This window comes from Salmo salar, chromosome ssa20 (genome assembly GCF_905237065.1).
Source record: "Salmo salar chromosome ssa20, Ssal_v3.1, whole genome shotgun sequence".
NCBI lineage: Eukaryota > Metazoa > Chordata > Actinopteri > Salmoniformes > Salmonidae > Salmo > Salmo salar.
The window spans coordinates 89,748,781-89,769,522 of NC_059461.1; the positions used below are offsets into that span (position 1 = coordinate 89,748,781).

The following is a 20,742-nucleotide window of genomic DNA, read 5'->3' on the forward strand; positions in this document are numbered from 1 at the left end:
GCTGCTGGTTACAGTTTAAACACAGTATATGTTGTTAGCTGCTGGTTACAGTTTAAACACAGTATATGTTGTTAGCTGCTGGTTACAGTTTAAACACAGTATATGTTGTTAGCTGCTGGTTACAGTTTAAACACAGTATAGGTTGTTAGCTGCTGGTTACAGTTTAAACACAGTATAGGTTGTTAGCTGCTGGTTACAGTTTAAACACAGTATATGTTGTTAGCTGCTGGTTACAGTTTAAACACAGTATATGTTGTTAGCTGCTGGTTACAGTTTAAACACAGTATATGTTGTTAGCTGCTGGTTACAGTTTAAACACAGTATATGTTGTTAGCTGCTGGTTACAGTTTAAACACAGTATAGGTTGTTAGCTGCTGGTTACAGTTTAAACACAGTATATGTTGTTAGCTGCTGGTTACAGTTTAAACACAGTATATGTTGTTAGCTGCTGGTTACAGTTTAAACACAGTATATGTTGTTAGCTGCTGGTTACAGTTTAAACACAGTATATGTTGTTAGCTGCTGGTTACAGTTTAAACACAGTATATGTTGTTAGCTGCTGGTTACAGTTTAAACACAGTATATGTTGTTAGCTGCTGGTTACAGTTTAAACACAGTATAGGTTGTTAGCTGCTGGTTACAGTTTAAACACAGTATAGGTTGTTAGCTGCTGGTTACAGTTTAAACACAGTATATGTTGTTAGCTGCTGGTTACAGTTTAAACACAGTATATGTTGTTAGCTGCTGGTTACAGTTTAAACACAGTATATGTTGTTAGCTGCTGGTTACAGTTTAAACACAGTATAGGTTGTTAGCTGCTGGTTACAGTTTAAACACAGTATATGTTGTTAGCTGCTGGTTACAGTTTAAACACAGTATATGTTGTTAGCTGCTGGTTACAGTTTAAACACAGTATATGTTGTTAGCTGCTGGTTACAGTTTAAACACAGTATATGTTGTTAGCTGCTGGTTACAGTTTAAACACAGTATAGGTTGTTAGCTGCTGGTTACAGTTTAAACACAGTATATGTTGTTAGCTGCTGGTTACAGTTTAAACACAGTATATGTTGTTAGCTGCTGGTTACAGTTTAAACACAGTATATGTTGTTAGCTGCTGGTTACAGTTTAAACACAGTGTCGGTGTGTTTTAAGTTGTTAAATGCACAGGGTATCCACGGCATTACTGAAATGTGAAATACTGTTGATATAGCCAGCTGCCTATAGGGCCAGATGGGTGGGGCTCTAGCCAGCTGCCTATATCAAATTTATTTTTCAATCAATCAAATTTATTTTTATATAGCCCTTCGTACATCAGCTGATATCTCAAAGTGCTGTACAGAAACCCAGCCTAAAACCCCAAACAGCAAGCAAAGCATGTGAAAGAAGCACGGTGGCTAGGAAAAACTCCCTAGGAAAAACTCCCTAGAAAGGCCAAAAACCTAGGAAGAAACCTAGAGAGGAACCAGGCTATGAGGGGTGGCCAGTCCTCTTCTGGCTGTGCCGGGTGGATATTATAACAGAACATGGTCAAGATGTTAAAATGTTCATAAATGACCAGCATGGTCAAATAATAATAATCATAGTAGTTGTCGAGGGTGCAACAAGCACGTCCGGTGAACAGGTCAGGGTTCCATAGCCGCAGGCAGAACAGTTGAAACTGGAGCAGCAGCACGGCCAGGTGGACTGGGGACAGCAAGGAGTCATCATACCAGGTAGTCCTGAGGCATGGTCCTAGGGCTCAGGTCCTCCGAGAGAAAGACAGAAAGAGAGAAAGAGAGAATTAGAGAGAGCATATTTAAATTCACACAGGACACCGGATAAGACAAGAGAAATACTCCAGATGTAACAGACTGACCCTAGCCCCCCGACACATAAACTACTGCAGCATAAATACTGGAGGCTGAGACAGGAGGGATCAGAAGACACTGTGGCCCCATCCGATGATACCCCCGGACAGGGCCAAACAGGCAGGATATAACCCCACCCACTTTGCCCATCCGCCAGATGGGCGGGGCTCTAGCCAGCTGCCTATAGGGCCAGATGGGCGGGGCTCTAGCCAGCTGCCTATAGGGCCAGATGGGCGGGGCTCTAGCCAGCTGCCTATAGGGCCAGATGGGCGGGGCTCTAGCCAGCTGCCTATAGGGCCAGATGGGCGGGGCTCTAGCCAGCTGCCTATAGGGCCAGATGGGCGGGGCTCTAGCCAGCTGCCTATAGGGCCAGATGGGCGGGGCTCTAGCCAGCTGCCTATAGGGCCAGATGGGCGGGGCTCTAGCCAGCTGCCTATAGGGCCAGATGGGCGGGGCTCTAGCCAGCTTTGTGTTTTTTTTATCATACTTATTATTTTTTGTTGATTCTATTGGTTCGTTAAGCCAGGCAAGCTCAATCACACACAGATAAAGTATTTGATCCCAGATCTGCTACTCAGCCTGTGCCAATCCTCTTTCTGTCCTCTTTCCTGAACTCTACAGGCCCACCGGCTGGATCCTGCCAAACATTACCTCCGTCTCAAGTTCCTCATCGAAAACCAACTCCAGTTCTACATCCCTAAACCGGAGGAGGACGTGTGTGACTTGGTACGTCTGGGTGGTGTGTGTGTGTGTGTGTGTGTGTGTGTGTGACTTGGTGGTTGTGTGTGTGTGTGTGACTTGGTACGTGTTGTTGTGTGTGTGTGTGTGTGTGTATGTGACTTGGTACGTGTTGTTGTGTGGTTGTGTGTGTGTGTGTGTGTGTGTGTGTGTGTGTGTGTGTGACTTGGTGGTTGTGTGTGTGTGTGTGTGTGTGTGACTTGGTGGTTGTGTGTGTGTGTGTGACTTGGTACGTGTTGTTGTGTGTGTGTGTGTGTGTGTGTGTGTGTGTGTGTGTGTGTGTGTGACTTGGTACGTGTTGTTGTGTGGTTGTGTGTGTGTGTGTGTGTGTGTGTGTGTGACTTGGTACGTGTTGTTGTGTGTGTGTGTGACTTGGTACGTGTTGTTGTGTGTGTGTGTGTGTGTGTGTGTGTGTGTGTGTGACTTGGTACGTGTGGTTGTGTGTGTGACTTGGTACGTGTGGTTATGCGTGTGTGTGTGACTTGGTGTGTGTGTGTGTGTGTGTGTGTGTGTGTGTGTGTGTGTGTGTGTGTGTGTGTGTGTGTGTGTGTGTGTGTGACTTGGTACGTTTCTGATTTCCTCACAGATTATCTCCTGTCACAGTTCTAGCACCCCGCTGAGATAGCAACACTCTGATCCCCACACACACACACACACACACACACACACACACACACACACACACACACACACACACACGGTTTTCCGTGAGGAAAATGTGGATCCGGGCATGTGACCAGCAGCATTTTAATTTATTGGACATTTGAGAAATGTACCAGACCCATATTTATTTATGTTTATTTAACCTTTTATTTAACGAGGCAAGTCAATTCTTATTTACAATGATGGCCTACCCGGGCCAAACCCTCCCCTAACACTGACAACGCTGGGCCAATTGTGCGCCGCCCTATGGGACTCCAAATCACGGCCAGTTGTGGTACAGCCTGGAATCGAACCAGGGTCTGTAGTGACGCCTCTAGCACTGAGATGCGGTGCCTTAGACCGCTGTGATACAGCCTGGAATCGAACCAGGGTCTGTAGTGACGCCTCGAGCACTGAGATGCGGTGCCTTAGACCGCTGTGATACAGCCTGGAATCGAACCAGGGTCTGTAGTGATGCCTCTAGCACTGAGATACGGTGCCTTAGACCGCTGTGATACAGCCTGGAATCGAACCAGGGTCTGTAGTGACGCCTCGAGCACTGAGATGCAGTGCCTTAGACCGCTGTGATACAGCCTGGAATCGAACCAGGGTCTGTAGTGACGCCTCTAGCACTGACATACGGTGCCTTAGACCGCTGTGATACAGCCTGGAATCGAACCAGGGTCTGTAATGACGCCTCGAGCACTGAGATGCAGTGCCTTTGACCGCTGTGATACAGCCTGGAATCGAACCAGGGTCTGTAGTGACGCCTCGAGCACTGAGATGCGGTGCCTTTGACCGCTGTGATACAGCCTGGAATCGAACCAGGGTCTGTAGTGACGCCTCGAGCACTGAGATGCGGTGCCTTTGACCGCTGTGATACAGCCTGGAATCGAACCAGGGTCTGTAGTGACGCCTCTAGCACTGAGATGCGGTGCCTTAGACCGCTGTGATACAGCCTGGAATCGAACCAGGGTCTGTAGTGACGCCTCGAGCACTGCGATGCGGTGCCTTTGACCGCTGTGATACAGCCTGGAATCGAACCAGGGTCTGTAGTGACGCCTCTAGCCTTAGACCGCCGCGCCACTCTGGAGCCCTCATACAGTATGCATACGGTGCGTGACCCATTAGGACAAGGATCATGAACTAGATTCAGCCGCTGAACAATTGTTTTCTTGAGTGTATGGTCAGGGGACCAGAACATAAATACGAATAATTTGTAGACTACAAATTGACTGCAAGAAGCCCAAAACCAATTTAATATTTGACTAAAACGTAATAATTTCAAACCTTGCTTACATTTGTATACAATCTCTTTATTATGAGTGGGAATACTTTGGAACAGATTTCTAGAATTAAAATCATTTGGTGTGTTTTTTTACAAACTTTTATGTCATTTTTTGGGGGATTAAAGTTGGAAATGGAAAATCCCCTGCTGCCTGGCAGTTGGGGAACCTTGCATCCTGCATTAGGCTCTCCATCCACAGTGCTCAGAATAACAGAAATCACAATTAGATTATTGTAATTCATCTAAACATTACATGCAACTCCTGTAATGAAGCAGACAATAAAAAGTAATTTTCAAACATTTGGCAAAATGCAATTAGCTGGAAAACACCGTTCTAAACAGAGAGCCTGGGGGAAAACACCGTTCTAAACAGAGAGCCTGGGGGAAAACACCGTTCTAAACAGAGAGCCTGGGGGGAACACCGTTCTAAACAGAGAGCCTGGGGGAACACCGTTCTAAACAGAGAGCCTGGGGGAACACCGTTCTAAACAGAGAGCCTGGGGGAACACCGTTCTAAACAGAGAGCCTGGGGGAACACCGTTCTAAACAGAGAGCCTGGGGAACACCGTTCTAAACAGAGAGCCTGGGGGAACACCGTTCTAAACAGAGAGCCTGGGGGAAACACCGTTCTAAACAGAGAGCCTGGGGGAACACCGTTCTAAACAGAGAGCCTGGGGGAACACCGTTCTAAACAGAGAGCCTGGGGGGAACACCGTTCTAAACAGAGAGCCTGGGGGAACACCGTTCTAAACAGAGAGCCTGGGGGAAAACACCGTTCTAAACAGAGAGCCTGGGGGAACACCGTTCTAAACAGAGAGCCTGGGGGAACACCGTTCTAAACAGAGAGCCTGGGGGAACACCGTTCTAAACAGAGAGCCTGGGGGAACACCGTTCTAAACAGAGAGCCTGGGGGGAAACACCGTTCTAAACAGAGAGCCTGGGGGAAACACCGTTCTAAACAGAGAGCCTGGGGGAAACACCGTTCTAAACAGAGAGCCTGGGGGAACACCGTTCTAAACAGAGAGCCTGGGGGAACACCGTTCTAAACAGAGAGCCTGGGGGAACACCGTTCTAAACAGAGAGCCTGGGGGAACACCGTTCTAAACAGAGAGCCTGGGGGAACACCGTTCTAAACAGAGAGCCTGGGGGAACACCGTTCTAAACAGAGAGCCTGGGGGAACACCGTTCTAAACAGAGAGCCTGGGGGAACACCGTTCTAAACAGAGAGCCTGGGGGAACACCGTTCTAAACAGAGAGCCTGGGGGAACACCGTTCTAAACAGAGAGCCTGGGGGAACACCGTTCTAAACAGAGAGCCTGGGGGAACACCGTTCTAAACAGAGAGCCTGGGGGAACACCGTTCTAAACAGAGAGCCTGGGGGAACACCGTTCTAAACAGAGAGCCTGGGGGAACACCGTTCTAAACAGAGAGCCTGGGGGGACACCGTTCTAAACAGAGAGCCTGAGGGGACACCGTTCTAAACAGAGAGCCTGGGGGAACACACCGTTCTAAACAGAGAGCCTGGGGGAACACCGTTCTAAACAGAGAGCCTGGGGGAACACACCGTTCTAAACAGAGAGCCTGGGGGAACACCGTTCTAAACAGAGAGCCTGGGGGAACACCGTTCTAAACAGAGAGCCTGGGGGAACACCGTTCTAAACAGAGAGCCTGGGGGAACACACCGTTCTAAACAGAGAGCCTGGGGGAACACACCGTTCTAAACAGAGAGCCTGGGGGAACACCGTTCTAAACAGAGAGCCTGGGGGAAACACCGTTCTAAACAGAGAGCCTGGGGGAACACACCGTTCTAAACAGAGAGCCTGGGGAGAACACCGTTCTAAACAGAGAGCCTGGGGGAACACCGTTCTAAACAGAGAGCCTGGGGGAACACCGTTCTAAACAGAGAGCCTGGGGGAACACCGTTCTAAACAGAGAGCCTGGGGGAACACCGTTCTAAACAGAGAGCCTGGGGGGAACACCGTTCTAAACAGAGAGCCTGGGGGAACACCGTTCTAAACAGAGAGCCTGGGGGAACACCGTTCTAAACAGAGAGCCTGGGGGACACACCGTTCTAAACAGAGAGCCTGGGGGAACACACCGTTCTAAACAGAGAGCCTGGGGGAACACACCGTTCTAAACAGAGAGCCTGGGGGAACACACCGTTCTAAACAGAGAGCCTGGGGGAACACACCGTTCTAAACAGAGAGCCTGGGGGAACACCGTTCTAAACAGAGAGCCTGGGGGAACACACCGTTCTAAACAGAGAGCCTGATGCGAGCTGTTCCGTGTGTGACAGAGATGAACCTGTTTTAAAAACTTAGAAAGACTATGATGAGGCAACAACTAGGATGGGTTATTAACATGACCAGGATGGGTTGTTAATGACCAGGATGGGTTGTTAATGACCAGGAGATGGGTTGTTAATGACCAGGATGGGTTGATAATATGACCAGGATGGGTTGATAATATGACCAGGATGGGTTGTTAATGACCAGGATGGGTTGTTAATGACCAGGATGGGTTGTTAATGACCAGGATGGGTTGTTAATATGACCAGGATGGATCGATAATATGACCAGGATGGGTCGATAATATAACCAGGATGGGTCGATAATATGACTAGGATGGGTCGATAATATGACTAGGATGGGTCGATAATATGACCAGGATGGGTTGATAATATGACCAGAATGAATTGATAATATGACCAGGATGGGTTGTTAATGACCAGGATGGGTTGTTAATGACCAGGATGGGTTGTTAATGACCAGGATGGGTTGTTAATATGACCAGGATGGATCGATAATATAACCAGGATGGGTCGATAATATAACCAGGATGGGTCGATAATATGACTAGGATGGGTCGATAATATGACTAGGATGGGTCGATAATATGACCAGGATGGGTTGATAATATGACCAGGATGGGTTGATAATATGACCAGGATGGGTTGTTAATGACCAGGATGGGTTGTTAATGACCAGGATGGGTTGTTAATGACCAGGATGGGTTGATAATATGACCAGGATGGGCTGATAATATAACCAGGATGGGTCGATAATATGACTAGGATGGGTCGTTAATATGACCAGGATGGGTCGATAATATGACTAGGATGGGTCGTTAATATGACCAGGATGTGCCTTTGGCTTCTAGACAAATGAGGAAAGTTGATATGAAAACCAATAGAACAGGCGAGGAAGTCTTTATAAAAATAATTGCTTCCACGTTTTTTTATGGTGGGATTTTGGCTAGGCTCCTTTGAAGCAGAGTAAGACATGCCTCATGATATGAAGTAAAATGTTAAGGTTTCCAACATTTCAGTTTATATTTTCCAAATACATAGGCTAAATCCGCCATTTTAATTGAAGGCGTGCTTCCATTACCAGGAGAGAAATACAAATAGTAGGCCTTTTTTAATTGAGGCCATCAAAACGTTTTTAACACGCGATTGAATTTAGAAATTGTTGCAAACTTAATTATGCAAATGAACCTATAGACTGATTAACATACCTGGTCAAATGTATTTCCATCAATGAATCAAACAATTCTCCCGGACATTTGGCTGGCACCACATTTTTTTTAAATACTGGTTATCGGATACCCTCACACACACACACCTACACACCTACACACACACCTACCTAGGTTTATACCTACTTTCTCCCTACTTGTTGTTGGATTTGTGAGGAGTCACTAGATGTAGGCGTGCAGAAAAGGAGGGAGCGAGAGAGAGAGGGGTAACTCCCCAGTCATCTAGAGAGAGGGGTAACTCCCCAGTCATCTAGAGAGAGGGGTAACTCCCCAGTCATCTAGAGAGAGGGGTAACTCCCCAGTCATCTAGAGAGAGAGAGAGGGGTAACTCCCCAGTCATCTAGAGAGAGAGAGAGGGGTAACTCCCCAGTCATCTAGAGAGAGAGGGGTAACTCCCCAGTCATCTAGAGAGAGGGGTAACTCCCCAGTGATCTAGAGAGAGGGGTAACTCCCCAGTCATAGAGAGAGGGTAACTCCCCAGTCATCTAGAGAGAGGGGTAACTCCCCAGTCATCTAGAGAGAGGGGTAACTCCCCAGTCATCTAGAGAGAGGGGTAACTCCCCAGTCATCTAGAGAGAGGGGTAACTCCCCAGTCATCTAGAGAGAGGGGTAACTCCCCAGTCATCTAGAGAGAGAGGGGTAACTCCCCAGTCATCTAGAGAGAGGGGTAACTCCCCAGTGATCTAGAGAGAGAGAGAGGGGTAACTCCCCAGTGATAGAGAGAGGGGTAACTCCCCAGTCATCTAGAGAGAGAGAGAGGGGTAACTCCCCAGTCATCTAGAGAGAGAGAGAGGGGTAACTCCCCAGTCATCTAGAGAGAGGGGTAACTCCCCAGTCATCTAGAGAGAGAGAGAGGGGTAACTCCCCAGTCATCTAGAGAGAGGGGTAACTCCCCAGTCATAGAGAGAGGGGTAACTCCCCAGTGATCTAGAGAGAGGGGTAACTCCCCAGTCATAGAGAGAGGGGTAACTCCCCAGTCATCTAGAGAGAGGGGTAACTCCCCAGTCATCTAGAGAGAGGGGTAACTCCCCAGTCATCTAGAGAGAGGGGTAACTCCCCAGTCATCTAGAGAGAGGGGTAACTCCCCAGTCATCGAGAGAGAGGGGTAACTCCCCAGTCATCTAGAGAGAGGGGTAACTCCCCAGTCATAGAGAGAGGGGTAACTCCCCAGTGATCTAGAGAGAGGGGTAACTCCCCAGTCATAGAGAGAGGGGTAACTCCCCAGTCATCTAGAGAGAGGGGTAACTCCCCAGTCATCTAGAGAGAGGGGTAACTCCCCAGTCATCTAGAGAGAGGGGTAACTCCCCAGTCATAGAGGGGTAACTCCCCAGTGATCTAGAGAGAGGGGTAACTCCCCAGTCATAGAGAGAGGGGTAACTCCCCAGTCATAGAGAGAGGGGTAACTCCCCAGTCATAGAGAGAGGGGTAACTCCCCAGTGATCTAGAGAGAGGGGTAACTCCCCAGTGATCTAGAGAGAGGGGTAACTCCCCAGTCATCTAGAGAGAGGGGTAACTCCCCAGTGATCTAGAGAGAGGGGTAACTCCCCAGTCATCTAGAGAGAGGGGTAACTCCCCAGTCATCTAGAGAGAGGGGTAACTCCCCAGTCATCTAGAGAGAGGGGTAACTCCCCAGTCATCTAGAGAGAGAGAGAGGGGTAACTCCCCAGTCATCTAGAGAGAGGGGTAACTCCCCAGTCATCTAGAGAGAGGGGTAACTCCCCAGTCATCTAGAGAGAGAGAGAGAGGGGTAACTCCCCAGTCATCTAGAGAGAGAGAGAGAGGGGTAACTCCCCAGTCATCTAGAGAGAGAGAGGGGTAACTCCCCAGTCATCTAGAGAGAGGGGTAACTCCCCAGTCATCTAGAGAGAGAGAGAGGGGTAACTCCCCAGTGATCTAGAGAGAGGGGTAACTCCCCAGTCATCTAGAGAGAGGGGTAACTCCCCAGTCATCTAGAGAGAGAGAGAGGGGTAACTCCCCAGTCATCTAGAGAGAGGGGTAACTCCCCAGTCATCTAGAGAGAGAGAGAGGGGTAACTCCCCAGTCATCTAGAGAGAGAGAGAGGGGTAACTCCCCAGTGATAGAGAGAAGGGTAACTCCCCAGTGATAGAGAGAACGGTAACTCCCCGGACGCCCCCACAGACTCGGTATATCTCCCTACCCTTAATAAAGATATATAACATATATCCTTATTAAGTGTATACAAATGATTGAGATACACAAATTAATTCCTTTCTGTCTCTGACAGTACGGGAGAGCTATGCACACAGGCATTTACATATACATAAGTTAGACTCCCTCCTCCTATTCCATTCCTGCTTCTTTGTGTAATAAAACATTAATGTTCCTTCCATCTCTCTCTCTCCTTCTCCTTCTCTTGCCTTCTCTCTCGATCTTTCTTTCCTTTTCTCTCTTCATCTCTCTCGTTCTCTATTCTCTCCACAGCTTTATAAAGAGATAGAGCTGGGCTCCAAAATAACCAAAGTCATCCAGTTCGACAGGGATGAGTCCTGTATGATTGGTTACGGTAAGGATGAGTCCTGTATGATTGGTGACGGTAAGGATGAGTCCTGTATGATTGGTTACGGTAAGGATGAGTCCTGTATGATTGGTTATGGTAAGGATGAGTCCTGTATGATTGGTTATGGTAAGGATGAGTCCTGTATGATTGGTTACGGTAAGGATGAGTCCTGTATGATTGGTGACGGTAAGGATGAGTCCTGTGTGATTGGTGACGGTAAGGATGAGTCCTGTGTGATTGGTGACGGTAAGGATGAGTCCTGTGTGATTGGTGACGGTAAGGATGAGTCCTGTGTGATTGGTGACGGTAAGGATGAGTCCTGTGTGATTGGTGACGGTAAGGATGAGTCCTGTGTGATTGGTGACGGTAAGGATGAGTCCTGTGTGATTGGTGACGGTAAGGATGAGTCCTGTGTGATTGGTGACGGTAAGGATGAGTCCTGTGTGATTGGTTACGGTAAGGATGAGTCCTGTGTGATTGGTGACGGTAAGGATGAGTCCTGTATGATTGGTGACGGTAAGGATGAGTCCTGTATGATTGGTGACGGTAAGGATGAGTCCTGTATGATTGGTGACGGTAAGGATGAGTCCTGTATGATTGGTTACGGTAAGGATGAGTCCTGTATGATTGGTGACGGTAAGGATGAGTCCTGTATGATTGGTGATGGTAAGGATGAGTCCTGTATGATTGGTGACGGTAAGGATGAGTCCTGTATGATTGGTGACGGTAAGGATGAGTCCTGTATGATTGGTGACGGTAAGGATGAGTCCTGTGTGATTTGTGACGGTAAGGATGAGTCCTGTGTGATTGGTGACGGTAAGGATGAGTCCTGTGTGATTGGTGACGGTAAGGATGAGTCCTGTATGATTGGTTACGGTAAGGATGAGTCCTGTATGATTGGTGACGGTAAGGATGAGTCCTGTATGATTGGTTATGGTAAGGATGAGTCCTGTGTGATTGGTGACGGTAAGGATGAGTCCTGTGTGATTGGTGACGGTAAGGATGAGTCCTGTGTGATTGGTGACGGTAAGGATGAGTCCTGTATGATTGGTGACGGTAAGGATGAGTCCTGTGTGATTGGTGACGGTAAGGATGAGTCCTGTGTGATTGGTGACGGTAAGGATGAGTCCTGTGTGATTGGTGACGGTAAGGATGAGTCCTGTATGATTGGTGACGGTAAGGATGAGTCCTGTATGATTGGTGACGGTAAGGATGAGTCCTGTGTGATTGGTGACGGTAAGGATGAGTCCTGTGTGATTGGTGACGGTAAGGATGAGTCCTGTGTGATTGGTGACGGTAAGGATGAGTCCTGTATGATTGGTGACGGTAAGGATGAGTCCTGTATGATTGGTGACGGTAAGGATGAGTCCTGTGTGATTGGTTATGGTAAGGATGAGTCCTGTGTGATTGGTTATGGTAAGGATGAGTCCTGTGTGATTGGTGACGGTAAGGATGAGTCCTGTGTGATTGGTGACGGTAAGGATGAGTCCTGTGTGATTGGTGACGGTAAGGATGAGTCCTGTGTGATTGGTGACGGTAAGGATGAGTCCTGTGTGATTGGTGACGGTAAGGATGAGTCCTGTGTGATTGGTGACGGTAAGGATGAGTCCTGTGTGATTGGTGACGGTAAGGATGAGTCCTGTGTGATTGGTGACGGTAAGGATGAGTCCTGTGTGATTGGTGACGGTAAGGATGAGTCCTGTGTGATTGGTGACGGTAAGGATGAGTCCTGTGTGATTGGTGACGGTAAGGATGAGTCCTGTATGATTGGTGACGGTAAGGATGAGTCCTGTGTGATTGGTGATGGTAAGGATGAGTCCTGTGTGATTGGTGACGGTAAGGATGAGTCCTGTGTGATTGGTGACGGTAAGGATGAGTCCTGTGTGATTGGTGACGGTAAGGATGAGTCCTGTGTGATTGGTGATGAGATGAGTCCTGTGTGATTGAGTAAGACAGGGGAACCAATCTCAACATGACGGAAGGGTAAGACAGGGGAACCAATCATAGTCAAATGAACATGACGGAGAGTAAGACAGGGGAACCAATCTCAACATGACGGAGGGTAAGACAGGGGAACCTACATGATGGAGAGTAAGACAGGGGAACCAATCTCAACATGACGGAGGGTAAGACAGGGGAACCAATCTCAACATGACGGAGAGTAAGACAGGGGAACCAATCTCAACATGATGGAGAGTAAGACAGGGGAACCAATCTCAACATGACGGAGAGTAAGACAGGGGAACCAATCTCAACATGACGGAGAGTAAGACAGGGGAACCAATCTCAACATGACGGAGAGTAAGACAGGGGAACCAATCTCAACATGACGGAGAGTAAGACAGGGGAACCAATCTCAACATGACGGAGGGTAAGACAGGGGAACCAATCTCAACATGACGGAGAGTAAGACAGGGGAACCAATCTCAACATGATGGAGAGTAAGACAGGGGAACCAATCTCAACATGATGGAGAGTAAGACAGGGGAACCAATCTCAACATGACGGAGGGTAAGACAGGGGAACCAATCTCAACATGACGGAGAGTAAGACAGGGGAACCAATCTCAACATGACGGAGAGTAAGACAGAGGAACCAATCTCAACATGACGGAGAGTAAGACAGGGGAACCAATCTCAACATGACGGAGAGGAAGACAGGGGAACCAATCTCAACATGACGGAGAGTAAGACAGGGGAACCAATCTCAACATGACGGAGAGTAAGACAGGGGAACCAATCTCAACATGACGGAGAGTAAGACAGGGGAACCAATCTCAACATGACGGAGAGTAAGACAGGGGAACCAATCTCAACATGACGGAGAGTAAGACAGGGGAACCAATCTCAACATGACGGAGAGTAAGACAGGGGAACCAATCTCAACATGACGGAGAGTAAGACAGGGGAACCAATCTCAACATGACGGAGAGTAAGACAGGGGAACCAATCTCAACATGACGGAGAGTAAGACAGGGGAACCAATCTCAACATGACGGAGGGTAAGACAGGGGAACCAATCTCAACATGACGGAGGGTAAGACAGGGGAACCAATCTCAACATGACGGAGAGTAAGACAGGGGAACCAATCTCAACATGACGGAGAGTAAGACAGGGGAACCAATCTCAACATGACGGAGAGTAAGACAGGGGAACCAATCTCAACATGACGGAGAGTAAGACAGGGGAACCAATCTCAACATGACGAAGAGTAAGACAGGGGAACCAATCTCAACATGACGGAGAGTAAGACAGGGGAACCAATCTCAACATGACGGAGAGTAAGACAGGGGAACCAATCTCAACATGACGGAGAGTAAGACAGGGGAACCAATCTCAACATGACGGAGAGTAAGACAGGGGAACCAATCTCAACATGACGGAGAGTAAGACAGGGGAACCAATCTCAACATGACGGAGAGTAAGACAGGGGAACCAATCTCAACATGACGGAGAGTAAGACAGGGGAACCAATCTCAACATGACGGAGGGTAAGACAGGGGAACCAATCTCAACATGACGGAGAGTAAGACAGGGGAACCAATCTCAACATGATGGAGAGTAAGACAGGGGAACCAATCTCAACATGACGGAGAGTAAGACAAGGGAACCAATCTCAACATGACGGAGAGTAAGACAGGGGAACCAATCTCAACATGACGGAGGGTAAGACAGGGGAACCAATCTCAACATGACGGAGGGTAAGACAGGGGAACCAATCTCAACATGACGGAGTAAAATCTCAAACAAAAACGTGACTCTTCTACAGACACAGACGATTTAATCTTTTCACCAGCGGGAATGGTAAAGGTCGAAACCCATCTGTTTATATCAATAAATGACAAACTGGGCTACATACTTGCTCTAGTCAGTGAGGATATAAAAGAGTTGAAGGCCTCGAGATGAGTGACGAAAAAGCTGTGACACTGGAGAAAGAGACAAACAAGCATAAAGGAACAGTCAATAAGATTGAAACTGATGTTAATGAACTTAAAAAGGAGAACATCGTTCTGAGAGAAGCCTTACTTCACATACAGACTAGATCCATGAGAGAACATCTGGTACTTACAGGTATCCAAGAGAAAGAAGGAGAAGTTCCTGAATGTGTAGTTATTGTGTAGAGTTCCTACTTACAGCGCTTCAGATCCCACGCGAAGCTATCGACAAAATCCAGCTCCAACAACTCTAAGGGCAGAGGTATGAACGCCCAATCGTTGCCTTATTTAAAGATAAAATAATGATTAAAAGCCTGGGTAAAAGACCTGCTGGCATGAAAATAGGCATGAATGATCAGTTCCCGAAGGAAAATACAGAACGCCGCAAAGTTCTGTATCCAATCTTCAAGGAAAATAGATTGAAAGGGAAACGCATAGCTCTCGTAGTCGATAAACTGGATATTGATAACCAAATGTTCAGAGACTACTCCATGGCTATTCTAAATGTTACAAAGTTCTCATAGAGGAGGCAAATAATGAAACACAATACTAGCCATGGTATGGATTGTAATAATACAAAACAATATATAGCTTTTCTATCTATCTTCAAATATAACTAAATGGAACACAAAAGCACTAATTCAGCATGGTGGAGATAAAAACACAGCAGACAGAAGGCTCAGTATGTGGGTATGTGTGGATGTATTGAGATGGATGGATGGTGTGGTGTGTGTTTTCTGGTGTTTGGGAGAGTGTGGCGTTACGTGAGTGAGAAAGGAAATGGTTGCATATCCCAGAACCAATGTATGTCTGTGAGCAGGGGGGGTTGTGAGAGCTTTCAATGTTGTGCAGATGAGGGATATACATTTTATAATGAATAATACGTCTCATTTATTTATTGTCCTATCATGGTGGAACTACATTGTTATAATAAATGATACATCTAATTTATTTATTTATGATCCTATATTGATGGAACGGTCCACAACCCTTTACCCTAGACGCCCACCTGAATGACCCAGACACTGAAGAGAAGTCCCTGCTGTTAGCTGTCTGTATGCAGCCAAAATACATACAGACCCTTGTGGCACAAAATAATCAAAAGGTCTGACTGCACAGAGATGCTTGGTAATATGGTCACTACGGGGGATCATGTGTGGGTGTTTCAGGGGAAGGGGGTGGATCTGACCTCCATCACCTAGAACGTGACAATGGTTAATCAAATCTCCCCGTTTCTGCCCATTTTTTTTTGCTCAGTTTTGCAGGCCTTCTCATACAGCTGCAACTGTATATGCATTCGTAAATCAAGACCTTTCTTGAGTCGGGCTCTGAGATGGTGCAACTGTTAAGCATCTGGTTGTTTGTGGGGGAAAGGAGTTGAGTGTGTAATGTATTTATATCTCACAACTGTTGCTAGGGTGTAAAAGATGTTAGGGACAATATAGGATGAATCACAATAATTGTTTGCTAAAATAATAATTTCTTGATAAAATAATAATTGCTTGCCAAAAGATAATTTTGTAATGGCGAGACTGATGAGATGTAAAAATCCTTTACATAGACTGCCTACATTACTACAAATATTAATAGCTAATTATGGAAAATAAGATAAGAAAAACAGGAACTTTAAATTGTTAATAGCTATATATAACACAAATCGAGGTGAGGGCGATGGAAATGCATTTGGCGGTTGATCTGCTTCTGTTCTGTGGGTGGCACTGTGTGCTCTTTTCAAAGGATGGGTCCCGGTCTCTCCGGGGTCATGGGATCTGGGGGTCGGGGGTGGTCTGCCGGGCATTGGGATGACAACCCAACTCGGCATGAGGAGGGGTTGTTAGCGGGTGGAATAGTAGGGACCAATTGGAGGTTTACTTTGTAGCAATGCAAATATCATGGTACAGCTATATAGACACTCAATCATCATGTTACCTTTTAATGGTATGTTTACAAACAGATATTATGATGAATAGAATTGAAACTTGTGTCTCATTATGGTAAATGGTGAAATAAGTATAGCCAGTTATAATTGTAATGGCTTAGCCGGTAATAAGAAAAGACGATCAGTATTTTCCTGGCTAAAAGAGAAGGAATATAATCTATTGTTTGCAGGAAACTCATTCAACAATTTTAGATGCCGTTTTTTGATTAAAGGACTTGGGGGGCCAAATATATTTCTCCCATGGGCAAAGAAATTCAAAAGGAGTGATGAAATTAGTTAACAATTTGCCCATCTTTTCTTTTTATTGGCCAGTACTGGCTTTTTCTTTGCAACTCTGCCTAGAAGGCCAGCATCCCGGAGTCGCCTCTTCATTGTTGACGTTGAGACTGGTGTTTTGCGGGTACTATTTAATGAAGGTGCCGGTTGAGGACTTGTGAGGCGTCTGTTTCTCAAACTAGACACTGATGTACTTGTCTTGCTCAGTTGTGAACCGGAACCTCCCACTCCTCTTTCTGTTCTGGTTAGAGACAGTTTGCGCTGTTCTGTGAAGTAAGTAGTGCAGAGCGTTACGAGATCTTCAGTTTCTTGGCAATTTCTCACATGGAATAGCCTTCATTTCTCAGAACAAGAATAGAATGACGAGTTTCAGAAGAAAGTTATTTATTTCTGGCCATTTTGATCCTGTAATCGAACCCACAAATGCTGATGGTCCAGATACTCAACTAGTCTAAAGAAGGCCAGTTTTATTGCTTCTTTAATCATAACAACAGTTCTCAGCTGTGCTAAAATAAAGGGTTTTCTAATGATCAATTAGCCTTTTAAAATGATAAACTTGGATTAGCTAACACAACGTGCCATTGGAACACAGGAGTGATGGTTGTTGATAATGGGCCTCTGTACGCCTATGTAGATATTCCATTAAAAATCAGCCATTTCCAGCTACAATAGTCATTTACAACATTAACAATGTCTACACTGTATTTCTGATCAATTTTATGTTATTTTAATGGACAAAAAAAAGTACTTTTCTTTCAAAAACAAGGACAATTCTTAGTGGCCCCAAACTTTTGAACGGTAGTTTATATTACAGCCTTCCCTGTAGCTCAGTTGGTAGAGCATGGTGTTTGCAACGCCAGGGTTGTGGGTTCGATTCCCACGGGGGGCCAGCAAAAAAAATAAAAAAATGTATGAAATTCTATGAAATGTATGCATTCACTACTGTAAGTCGCTCTGGATAAGAGCGTCTGCTAAATGACTAAATTACTCTTACAGAATTTCCACGTGGGCAAAGATATTGGAAATGTAATCAAAGCCTACTGGATGATGACTTGTTTATAACTAGGACAGAATAATTTATAACAGACTTTATCCGACATAACATAGGTACCCTTATTATATGGGACACTTTTAAATGTACCTTTAGAGGCCATGCAATTCAGTACTAATTTATTTTAAAAAAAGCAATTTTGGTCAAAAGAGTCCATATTAACTAAGGAAATGAAAGGACTAACAGTACAGACAGATAGCAATAAAAAATGTACCATAGAGGCACAGAGTAAGTTAGAGGAAAAACAAAATGAAATGTAGAGACTTATCCAAGAAAGATCCAGTGTAATATATTATAAAAATAAAGTGAACTGGATGGAATATGGGGGGAAATGCTAAAGTACTTTAAGCATATGTCTCCTCCATCTCCACTAACTGAAGCTAATTTTATGGATTTTTTTCATATTAATAATGTGAAATTAACATCTGTACAGAAAGACTCATGTGAAGGCCAAATTACAGAGGAGGAACTTCTTGATGCAATTAAAGCCTTTAAGTCCGGATAAACTCCAGAGCTGGATGGCATAACAGTGGAGGTATATCAAACTTTTTTTGATATACTCAGAGGACCGTTATTAGCATGTTTTAACCACTCCTATATAAACGGTAGATTATCAGGTACTCAACAAGAAGGTCTGATTTCATTATTACTGAAACAGGATCCAAGTGGTAAATATAAAGATCCAGTCCATAAAAAAAAATTGGAGGCCTCTGACACTTCATTTGTGATGCAAAAAATACAACTTTTACATTACAGTGTAGTTTACCAATAAAATGGTCTGACGGGGATGTGGACATACTCTGTGTACAGTTCCCGAAAGAAAGAAATGATCTCACTCCAATACATTTTAATAGAAAGTTAGCAAAAATAGATAAGATTTTGCTACCATGGAAAGGAAAATACATATCTATTTGTGGACAAATCACCCTGATTAACTCTTCAGTCATATCCCAGTTTACCTATTTGCTTATGGTCTTGCCTACACGTAGCGACTTGTTTTTTAAATTATATGAGCAAAAAATATTCAATTTTATTTGGAACGGCAAGCCAGACAAAATTAAACGGGCCTATTTATATAATGAATATGCTTTCGGAGGGCAGAAATGATTAAATATTAAAGCATTAGACCTCTCACTAAAGGCATCAGTCATACAAAAGTTATACTTAAAACCCGAAATGGTTCTCTAGTAGATTAATGCGAATGTCTCACCCCATGTTCAAGAATGGTCTTTTTCCATTTATTCAGATTATAACAGCTGACTTTCGGTTATTTGAGAACAAAATCATCTCCGAAATATCCTTTAAAAAAAAACAACAAGCCATTGAAAGTTGGTTGCAATTTCAGTTTAATCCACCTGAAAAGACAGAACAAATAATACAACTAATATTGTGGTTAAACTCAAATATACTAATTGATTTAAAAAAACTAAATTTTTCGATAAAATGTATAATCTTTGTAAATTATATCATAAATAGAATTGGTGGAGTTACGTCACACATGCAGCTAACACAGACATATGGAAATGTCTGCTCTACCCAAAATTACAACCAACTAATTTCAGCATTACCACATAAATGGAAGAGGTAAGTGGAAGGGGGAAAAAGTAAGGAACTTGTCTGTCAGCCCTGCATTAAAGAAAATAAATGGTTAAAGAAAATTGTGATGAGTAAAAACATACCAATTAAGGACCAAAAATTTGACAGCTGTGCCATATAAATTGCAAAATAGAAAAAGTAAGGAACTTGTCTGATGGCCCTGCATTAAAGAACAAAATTGGTTAAAGGAAATTGTGATAAATAAAAAACTATACCAGTTTCATTTAAGGACCAAAAAATGGACAGCTGTGCCATGTAGATTGCTAAATAGTTGGGAAGAGATTTTTGATCTACCGATTCCATGGCACATGTTTTATGAACTGATACACAAAACAATGCTGGATTCAATTTAAATTATTATACAAAATTCTTGCAATCAATATAATGTTATATATTTATATATGGGGGATCCAATCTTCCCAGCTCTTCAGATTTTGCTGCGAGGAGGCAGAGTCATTAGATCATTTATTTTAGTAATGTCCATATCTAGCTCGTTCTTGGTCACAGGTCCAGGAACGGCTGTAGAATTGCAACATTTGTCTAGAACTAACGCTGCAGATAGCAATACTGGGTGATTTGAAAAGTCATAGTCAATCGATCAATAATATAATAATTATTTTAGCAAAAATGTTTCTTTAATTTACAATCTGTAGAAACTATGAGAATAGAAAGGTTCAGTACGTTTGTGAAACATCACTGCCCCGTTCAAATAGAAATCCAAAATGGATGGTGTTAAGAGATAGATGGGAGGGGTTGAATGGAGCTGAAGGGTGGGACTAATAACAAGATAAACAATGTAAAACATACTGGGTCTGTAAAATGTATATAGGTTCAGAAACTTTGTGAAATAGCACAGTTACAAATATAAATCAAACTGGATGGACATCAGAAATAGAGGAAGGACTAAAAACAAACAAAATATAACTATTGTAAAATAGATTGTGTCTGTAAAATGTGTATAATATGTATAAGCTGGAAGTAAAAGCCTATATATTTACCCCAAAAATGTATGGAGGATTGGAAATGATGCAGACAATTAAATCAAATCAAATCAAATGTATTTAAATAGCCCTTCGTACATCAGCTGATATCTCAAAGTGCTGTACAGAAACCCAGCCTAAAACCCCAAACAGCAAGCAATGCATGTGAAAGAAGCACGGTGGCTAGGAAAAACTCCCTAGGAAAAACTCCCTAGAAAGGCCAAAAACCTAGGAAGAAACCTAGAGAGGAACCAGGCTATGAGGGGTGGCCAGTCCTCTTCTGGCTGTGCCGGGTGGATATTATAACAGAACATGGTCAAGATGTTAAAATGTTCATAAATGACCAGCATGGTCAAATAATAATAATCATAGTAGTTGTCGAGGGTGCAACAAGC

At 44.6% G+C, this 20,742-nt stretch overlaps 1 protein-coding gene across 5 annotated transcripts in view; it reads left to right on the top strand.

Moving 5' to 3' along the window:
* Positions 1–20,742, top strand: part of LOC106581531 (rho guanine nucleotide exchange factor TIAM1) — a 228,651-nt gene that overhangs the window by 144,936 nt on the left and 62,973 nt on the right. For all 5 annotated transcript variants that reach the window (XM_045704100.1, XM_045704104.1, XM_045704103.1 and 2 more), the window contains 2 exons: positions 2,469–2,573; positions 10,495–10,576. In XM_045704100.1, the coding sequence (XP_045560056.1) occupies positions 2,469–2,573; positions 10,495–10,576 (187 nt within the window). The remainder of the gene's footprint in view (positions 1–2,468; positions 2,574–10,494; positions 10,577–20,742) is intronic.